Source organism: Aegilops tauschii, chromosome 7, assembly GCF_002575655.3.
Source record: "Aegilops tauschii subsp. strangulata cultivar AL8/78 chromosome 7, Aet v6.0, whole genome shotgun sequence".
In the NCBI taxonomy this organism is placed as follows: Eukaryota; Viridiplantae; Streptophyta; class Magnoliopsida; order Poales; family Poaceae; genus Aegilops; species Aegilops tauschii.
In genome coordinates, this window is record NC_053041.3 from 19,793,496 (window position 1) to 19,802,594 (window position 9,099).

The 9,099-nt window shown below is 49.5% G+C and overlaps 2 protein-coding genes across 2 annotated transcripts; one reads left to right on the forward strand and one right to left on the reverse strand.

Moving 5' to 3' along the window:
- The first annotated feature begins 2,810 nt into the window (after window positions 1–2,810).
- Window positions 2,811–3,332, forward strand: LOC141026668 (uncharacterized). The gene has a single exon (XM_073503512.1). The coding sequence runs from the start codon at window positions 2,811–2,813 to the stop codon at window positions 3,330–3,332; it is 522 nt and encodes a 173-aa protein (XP_073359613.1).
- Window positions 3,333–4,729: 1,397 nt separating this feature from the next.
- Window positions 4,730–5,470, reverse strand: LOC141026669 (uncharacterized). Its single transcript, XM_073503513.1, has one exon. The coding sequence runs from the start codon at window positions 5,468–5,470 to the stop codon at window positions 4,730–4,732; it is 741 nt and encodes a 246-aa protein (XP_073359614.1).
- Window positions 5,471–9,099: the final 3,629 nt, after the last annotated feature.

Genomic DNA, 9,099 nt, shown 5'->3' on the forward strand with positions numbered 1-9,099 from the left:
CGCTCCTCGCCCACCTTGGAAAGAATCGATCGTGCCTTCTTTAATCTCGCGTGGGCAGATGCTTTCCATAATACCTCCCTGTCCTCCCTCATGCGCTTCATCTCTGATCATGTTCCCCTGCTCGTACACGTCACCACCACGATTCCACGTTCCAACTTCTTCAAATTTAAACCTGGTTGGTTCAAATTTTGGCCATGCAACGTCATCGTCTCAAGAAGCTGCTCACCCTCACCCTCCTCTTCAACCAACTCGGCTGCTTTCCTCGCTGCAACTCTCAAAAAATCAAGATCCGAACTCAAGTCGTGAGCACGCTCTCGCACTCCCACCCCTCTCTGCGAATCCTGCTGCAAAACAGCCATCTCAGCCCTGGATCATGCTGAAGAACGCAGGCCCCTCTCGCAAATCAAGGTCCTCACTCGCAAGATCATCACACTAGTAGAAAAAGGGCCATTTGTCCCGGTTCATAAGGCCCATCTGTCCCGGTTGTGGAATCGGGACTAAAGGGTCGTTACTAATGCCCTAGGCCTTTAGTCCCGGTTCTTATACCAACCAGGACAGATGGGCCTCCACGTGGCCGCGACGCGTTCTTATACCACGAGCTGGGACAAATGGGCTCAGACGAACCGGGACCGATGCCCACAAGGCCCTGGCCGGCCCCCTGGGCTCACGAACCGGGACAAATGCCTCCATTGGTCCTGGTTCGGCCAGGCCCGAACGAAAGCCCCTTTTTCTACTAGTGTCATCTCCCTCCTCAAATGCACTATCCAAGAAAAGGTGATGTATTGGCGGTGGCGCGCCAAGGTTTCCCGTGCTATCAATGGGGGAGAAAACACGAATTCTTTCACGTTTCAGCCTCACAACGCCTTAGGAAAAAACAAAATCTTTAGTCTCACTCACAATGGCCACGATTTCTCCTCTCATCACCAAAAGGTCAAGATCCTCTGTGACTTTTTTGTATCCCTAATTGGTACTCCTATCAATACATCATAGGCTTTTGACCTTTCTGAGATCTATCCTAACCCCACTCCTGGCCTTCATGTCTTGCATGAAAACTTCTCAGAACCAGAAATAAAAGATGCGTTCTTTCAAATGAACCCTCAGGCCAGTCCTGGCCTAGATGGTTTTGGGCCTGTGTTTTACCGTACATATTGGCCCACCGTTAAAAGCCTCGTTCTCCCCTTCTTCTCCCAATTTCATCAAGGCACGACCGACATGGAACATATAAACCAGGCTCACATTGTTCTTCTTTCAAAAAAAATATCTGCCCACCTCTCGTGACGCTTTCCGGCCCATCTCGCTTCAAAATGGCCCAATCAAAGCTGTTGCCAATGTGTTGACCTCTCCTCTCAAGCCCTTCATCCCTTTGCTAGTGCATGGCAATCAGACAGGGTTTATACCAGGGAGGAATATCACGGAGAATTACATCTTCGGTGCCGACCTTATCAGCACATGCCACACTAAGAAAAAGCCTACTATGGTTTTCAAGCTTGATTTCCGGAAAGCCTTCGACTCCGTCGCTTGGCCGGCACTTGACAAGATCCTCCTCGCCCGGGGCTTCTCCCACATCTTCCGCAGCTGGATCCAGAACATCCTCGTCACAGGCAAAACCGCCATTCTCTTGAATGGTGTCCCAGGAAACTGGATAGACTGCAAAAATGGCCTACGTCAGGGCGATCCCATCTCCCCCTACCTCTTCCTCATCGTAGCAGACCTGCTCCAACAGCTTATCTTCAGAAACATACACACCTCGCTCCACCACCCCATCTTCTCTCATCTACCCCCCACTGTCCTCCAGACGCAGACGATGCTTTGATCATTGCCGCCGCCTCGCCTGCTGCCGCTGCAGCTCTAAAAGTTATTCTAACCAACTTCGCCAACGCCACTGGGTTAACCATCAACTTCTCCAAAACCACACTTGCAACCCTACACATGGATGACAATGCTGCTAACGACACCGCTCTTGCCATGGGCTGCTCGCGCGCCTCCTTCCCCAAACCTACCTTGGCCTCCCCCTCTCCCCTACTAAACCTCCTTCCAACGCCTTCGATCCCATCCTAGAACGCTCACGAAAGCTACTGGCCGGCTGGCGCGCTAAGCTGCTTGACAAAGGCGATCGCCTCGTTCTTATCTCCGCAGTCCTAGACTCCCTACTCACCTACTTCATGTCTGTCTTCCGTATCCCCAAAAAAGTTTTAAAAACCCTAGACTCCATTCGTAGAGCGTTCTTCTGGGCAGGGGAGGATTCAGTTTCAGGTGCTCAATGCCTTATTGCATGGAAAAACGTTTGCATTCCCAAAAAATATGGTGGTTTAGGTCTCAAAAACTTGCATCTTCAGAATAATTGCCTGCTCATGAAATTTGCAGCCAAGGCCCTCACTTCTTCCTCCACCCCCAGGCTGGATTGGCTGGATCTTATACACCCAAATGCTCTAGTCTCACCCCCACCCCAAAACTCCTTCCTCTGTTGTACCATTGCACAACAAATACCCACTCTACAGTCCATCTCCTTCGTCCTAACAAACAGTGGGACGCATACTTACTTCTGGCACGACACTTGGCTCACCCCAAAACCTCTAGCTCGCGCCTTCCCTCACCTATACTCACACTCCACTCTCCAGCTGGTTAAGGTGGCTAATGTGCTACGATACGGTTTAGAAGCTAACCTCCGTAACCGTCTCTCCCTCCTGGCAGAGCAAGAACTTGTTGCGTTGTTGGCTGTTTTGCAGGATTTCGTCCCCTCGGCTGAGGAAGACCAAAGGTTCCTTCTACGGGGTCTTGCCTTCTCCACCAAGCATGCATACGGCACACTCATGGCACGTCCGGACTGCGATCTCCTCGCCCCCCTCATTTGGCACTCCAGGGTGCCACGCAAGATAAATTTTTTTGCCTGGCTCCTCTTCAAGGATCGTCTCAACACCAGGGTCAACCTGGCCCACAAGCAGATCATCTCCATGGACTCTTGTCCTCGCTGTGCTACGCTACCCGAGGACTCCACGCATCTCTTCCTCACCTGCCCTCTTGCCAACCGAGTCTGGCAACGGCTGGGCATCCTACCTCAGGTGGAGGGCATCATCGACCTTTGGGACGTCCCACTACCTCACCACCTGCCACACAAGGCTTGGCCCTTTATTCTCATGTCTCTGCTCTGGAAGATATGGGCTGCGCGCAATGACATGCTGTTTAGAAACATTGATCAACATTCTGTAATAACCCTCCGAGCTCTCATCTCTGACCTAGACCTCTGGTCACATCGTCTCATGGCAACATGTGACAAGGAGGACGTCTACTCGTGGCGTTCCTACCTCTCTGCACGCTGCGCCATGCCTTTGTAGTTCTATGCTTGCTGCCCCGGCGGCTTTTGAGTAATATATTCAGGTGGGGAGCTCCCCCCCCCCCCCCCCCCCCCTGGTTGATTCTCAAAAAAAAAGAATTGCCGGTCATCTTCCAAAAAAATTAATAATTGTAGGAATTAACAGTTCTAGTCATGCTAAAATAATTACTCCGTACATAATTTTTGCTCTTCTACACTTAAAAGCATCCTCAGAAAATTCTTACAGCAGAAGTTGCCCTGCTCCAGAATCCAGATAACCAAACAGCACACACATGCATCAACACCTTCAGCAAACACAGACACCGGGAGAACATGCAGGGGAGTGGGGACAACCCACAACCATTGTACATCAACCAATCAACCAATGCATGTTTCATGTATGTCACAGGCTCTCGGTTTACTTCACTAATAATCAGTATGTATCTATTTACCCAGTTTCAATAGAAGTTGGAAGTGAAGCCTTTTGTCTGTACAACATATATAAATGAAAATAAAACAAAGGATTTTATGCAACTGTGTAATGCTCAGAAAACATCTAAAATTATATACTCTATATGCAAATCTGTAATGCCTTGGGCCTACAATAAGAAACAATTCATCAACAGTTTTTCAAAAAAAAGAAAAAACAATTCATCAACATACGGCACTCTTTGGAGATAAGGCATTCAGATTTGGCAAACAATGAAGAAATTAGGTTCGGATGTTCGAAAGAGAAGCACATGAATGAAACACCCAAAATTAAACATTCAAAATCAGCAATGTGTAGCACACTGAAATTGACAGTTCCAATAATCAGTTTCAGGATTTGAAGCACAAACTGGGCAGAAGCAACAAAGCATACAGCTGTCTCAGAGATAAACAGAGCATTAGTAGATAACAGCAATGTCATGAATTGTGAACCATCAGGCAATAAATTGAGTACACAATATTTCCATACTCCAATTATACCAGCAGAGTAATGACAAACATAATTACATAATTATCCCTGTCGATGTTTCAGAACATTCTTACACACTCGTGCTCAGTTGGATAGCACTGACTGAGCATAAACCCTGTGAGTGTTACCCCATAAAGTAATGAGAGACACAACTGTGAGAGTTCTATCTAGTTTCACTATTCCCTGTTGAACTTTTTTTTTAAACGAAGACGCTAGGAGCGTCCGGCTTTAATTTAATAAAGCCCACAACATAGGCAGCGTAACAGACATTGTTAGGACCTCGAACACGAGCACGGAGGCTCAGACATATGTTTCGAACAGGAGCACGAAGGCTTAGACCACGACGACTCGAAGGCACACAAGTTTAGACCAGGCCAACAGAAGCACGCAGCAATGCAAAATACAGGCCCGGAGGCAGAGCATAGAGCACGCAGGCTCGCTCGCAAGACAAAAGGGCCACTTCACGGCGCAGAGGTGGCAGATGGCTCCCTAGCCAAAACGTAGATCTGACGGAGGCGATCTTGGGCGTGTTTCAGTTTTTCAGCATCCTTGCGCTTCGCCAACGGACTCCACTGCTGCAGAAGAAGGTTGCATTTGTAGATTATGTTAGCAGGGTGAGATGGGAAGATACCCTCGATAGCTAGTTTGTTCCTAGTGAGCCAGACTGCCCAGGTCAAGGCGCCGATACAGCTCCAGAGCACTCGGTTGTTGCCACCATGAATCGAGTCTGCTATGGTAGCGAGGTCAGACGCTGACCGGGGATCCCAGGAGGTGTTGGCCGCTGCACGAACGGCGCTCCAAGCAAAACGTGCCAGAGGACAACGGAAGAAAACATGGGTCGCGTCCTCCAGGACGTTACATATCGCACACAGGCCGGTCGACGGCCCATTGCGTTTGGCGACGTTAGCCGAAGTGGGTAGTCTATTACGGAACAGTTGCCAGAAAAACACCTTAATCTTAAGCGGAAGGCGCGCGCTCCACAAGCCATTTGGCATCTGGAAGGATGGGCCCTGACACAGCTTACGGTAAAGAGACTTGACCGAAAACTTGCCAGACGGGGTGAGGGCCCAGGTGACTGTGTCCTCCGTCGACGACAGCGAAACCGGCGCAATGGTATCAAGCAATGCCGTTAGGAGTGCTTGTTCTACTTGTGATAACTCTCTCCGGAAATGTAATGCCGGCGGGGAAGAGGCAAGAGCCATGGCAACTGTAATCTCCGGGTTGACAGCCAGAGTATAGAGGTTCTGGAAATCGGCCCATAGGGCTTGGTTGATTGATGTGTCCCTTACTTGAATTTCCAATACATCCCATTCCCCCACTAGATCGCTTTATGACACTGAGTTTGTCATTAACCCTGTATGTGAGTGGTCCTCTCCTCCCACGCTTTTCATCCTCCTCCCACCCCCTACCAAGTAAATATGATCCGCTACCTGTCCAATAAACTAGTTATTTATAGGAGGTCGACCAGTTACCAACATCGTGCTTTTCTTCCGAAGACATCACCATTGCTGCACCAAACATCACATGTCAACTATTGTGATCATTTAGTTCTACCACGAGTGGTGTAGTTGTAGACATTTGTAGCACACATGGCAGATGTAAATATAAGAAAAGCCTAAGCGGAATGTTTGGCGCTTGCCATGAAAAATGGAGCTATTCCAAACTCAGTTTATCGGCTTCTTTAATGGAAAATATAGTGATGGGTTAGGGTCCATTAGAGCCACATGTATATATATTGCTCATTCCAGATTTGTATTTACCCTATTTAGTTGTCTTCTTTTAAATATTAAGTTTAGTTACCCTGATCTCCAAGAGTTATCTACATTGAGAGAGATTTGATAAACTTAAACATGTGGAGTGGTACTTCGGAGGTAGGAGCTCCTCACTTGTGTTTCGTATATTTGTCTCACATGCACTTCACTCAAATCTAGGGGTAGTCACGAATTCCTTGGCTTAGTTTATCAACTTAAGTGCGGTGCTCCTCGCAAATTTATGGAGGTACAAATGATGATTTCAAATACCTTTGATGGCTAGACAATTGGGTCGCAGGACACAAGTTCTCTCCCCCAACCCCCGACCTGTCTCCCCCGAGGCGGCGGCGCCGCGCCACACCCCTGGAGTCTCTGTTCACACCGCCGTCAGCCCTCCCCCTCCATCACCTCCCACTACCGCCGCCGTCGCTGATGAGGCCGCGGGGTGAAGCCCCTGTGGTGAGGCGGCGGCGTCGGCACAGTCCTCGGCCGGTGTTAACGCGTGGGGGCAGCGGCGTTCCATCTCCCTCTTCCTCCAACGGCAGTGCGCAGCGGGTTGGCGGTGACCAGGAGATCTCCGGCGGCCGTTTGGCGGATGAGATTTTGGTTGCGATGAGATCTGATCTGGGCCCGAGGGGTTTAGATCGAGATCCACTGCGGCTGCGCCTCGTCTCGATAACGGCAAGAGGACATCCCCCTGGGTAATCTTCGCGGCACGAGGACTTCCGGTTCTCTTGATCCGGGTATGGTGGTGGTGGCTGCCTTCTCCACCGAAGGCAGTTGGCTAGGCTGGTAGTGACGGATCTTGGATCCCACTATTAGCACCGGCGGCAAGTTGGGGAGACATAGTCGCCGGTGAAAACCGAGCCGACTCCGATCATGGCGGGCGATGGCGGCGTCTACGTCGTTACCTTGATGAAGGCATCGTCATGCAACTATCGTCAAGCTGCTCGTGCCGCTCCGGGAGAAATCCTAAGATCTCCGGATCGGATGATGGCGGTGCTGCGGTGTCGTGTTCCCTATTGGGGGCATCGTTTGTGGAGCGGCGCCGGATGGAAGAGGCGTGAGGTGGTGTGGCGTGTCTTCTCTCGCGTCGACGACGGCGGGTCACGGCGGCATGGAGCAGCGGGGTCTCGCCGATGGGCGTGTGATGATGGACGAGCGCAGGATGGTGGCGTTGTCTGACGTCGTGGTGACGTCGACGGTAGTTAGACCGGGCAAGGTACATGCAACAGTACATCACTGAAGATGGATTGGTGGCAGGTGGCTGCGGCGGCCTCATACCCGGCAGGCGTCCTGGTTGAGAAGTGCGCCGGACTGGTGGGTGCCCCATACCCGGCAGGAGTCCTGGTTGGGATCTCAGGTCTTAGATGTTAGATTTGGCTGCGATGTCTGTTTGGTATTAGGCCCAGACTATCAACATCCCTACATCAACTGGATGGGAATAGCGACAGATGTTGCCTAGACGGTGGGCTTTAGTCTTACTGTTGTATGACTTTGTAAAGTTTTGTGTGAATAATTAATAAGGTGGCTGCATGCATCATCCAGATGCAGAGGCCGGGGTCCTCCTCCATTTCTAAAAAATGTATATTTGCTCCTTACGTATGTTCTTCGATAGAATGTGTCGTGGTGAAGTAACCAATGCAATCGGATAGTATGCCATAAACTTATAGATGCAAATATGTTGGATATACGACTGAAGTTTAGTCGGTTAGATCTCATCAATTTTAAATTGGTATATGTGTTCTCATTTTTCAAAATTCGTTCTCGGGTTTTTAATCGGCAGGGTCCAGTGTGTTTGTTATATTTTCTCCATTCCATAATATTAGGTGCATCAGTTTGTGAAAGTCAAATACTCTCTCTGTTCCTAAATATAAGCCTTTTTTTACAGATTCCAATATGAACTATATACGGAGTAAAATGAGTGAATCTACACTCTAAAATAAGTCTATATACATCCTATGTAGTTTATATTAAAACCTCTAAAAACACTACAAACGGGGGAGTATATGTCTGACCAAGATTATAGAATACAATATCATCATCCGCAATATAGATAAAATAAATACAACTATACTTTTCATGATGGATCAAATACTACAAATTTGATATTATTAATATTAATATTTTTTAAAACTTGATCAAGCATACTCCCTCCGTTCATGAATAAATATAAATATAGAAATTTTAAAACATATTAAATATGAAGTAAGAAAATGCATTGAAAAGGTACAAGCCACCGTCTCCTTTCTAATTATCCCACCTCAGTAGCTTTTCCTTCCACCGCATGCAACGCCGACCATCAGCTCTGCCCTGTCTCATCAATGGCGCGGCGCCGCGTGTTGCCGCGCCCTACCCCGCGCTCTCTTGCCACTACTTGTCCGGCACCGGCACTGCATCGGGGGAAGTAAATAAATAGGCCACCGCTCACCGAGGTTCAGGGAAGGGAGGAGAACTCAATCTCAGGCTCAGACCACAGAGCGGATAAGCTCGCACCCGTACTGCTCCTGCTCTGCTTTGTCCCCTCTCTCTCTGTATTGAGCTACAAGGTCCACCGATCTGAGAGAGAGCTGCTTTGCTGTTTCGACCATGGTTGCACGAGCACTGACCACGGCCGGCCGCCGGGTGGCCAGCCAGAGCCAGACCAAGTCCACGCCTCTTCTTGCCTCCTCCAGGTAACCAGCTTCATCCTGTTCCTTGCTCGGCGTTGCCACTTGCCACCTTCTTTTTTTGCCGCCTACAAGTAGAAGTACCACTCATTCATGGCAGCATCGATCAATCCTGTGTGTTTCAGGAGCGGGGCCAGCATGAACCACTGCTCGGCCAGCGGGCAGCATGAGGAGGAGCACAGGGACGTCCACGGCTAGGCCGCGGCGATGACCGGGGCGCAGGTGGATGCCGCGTGATAGAGGCGAAGGTGTCCCGTCTTTCGATGAGATGGTGGCTATCGTTTTGAAGGAAGTCGACTTTGACGATCCGACTACGAACGTGCGAGGACGTCGCGCCTTAGCAATCGCTAAACCAACTCTGAGAGGTTATTGACCACGTCGGAGCACGATCAACCTGACCACGAAGGTCTG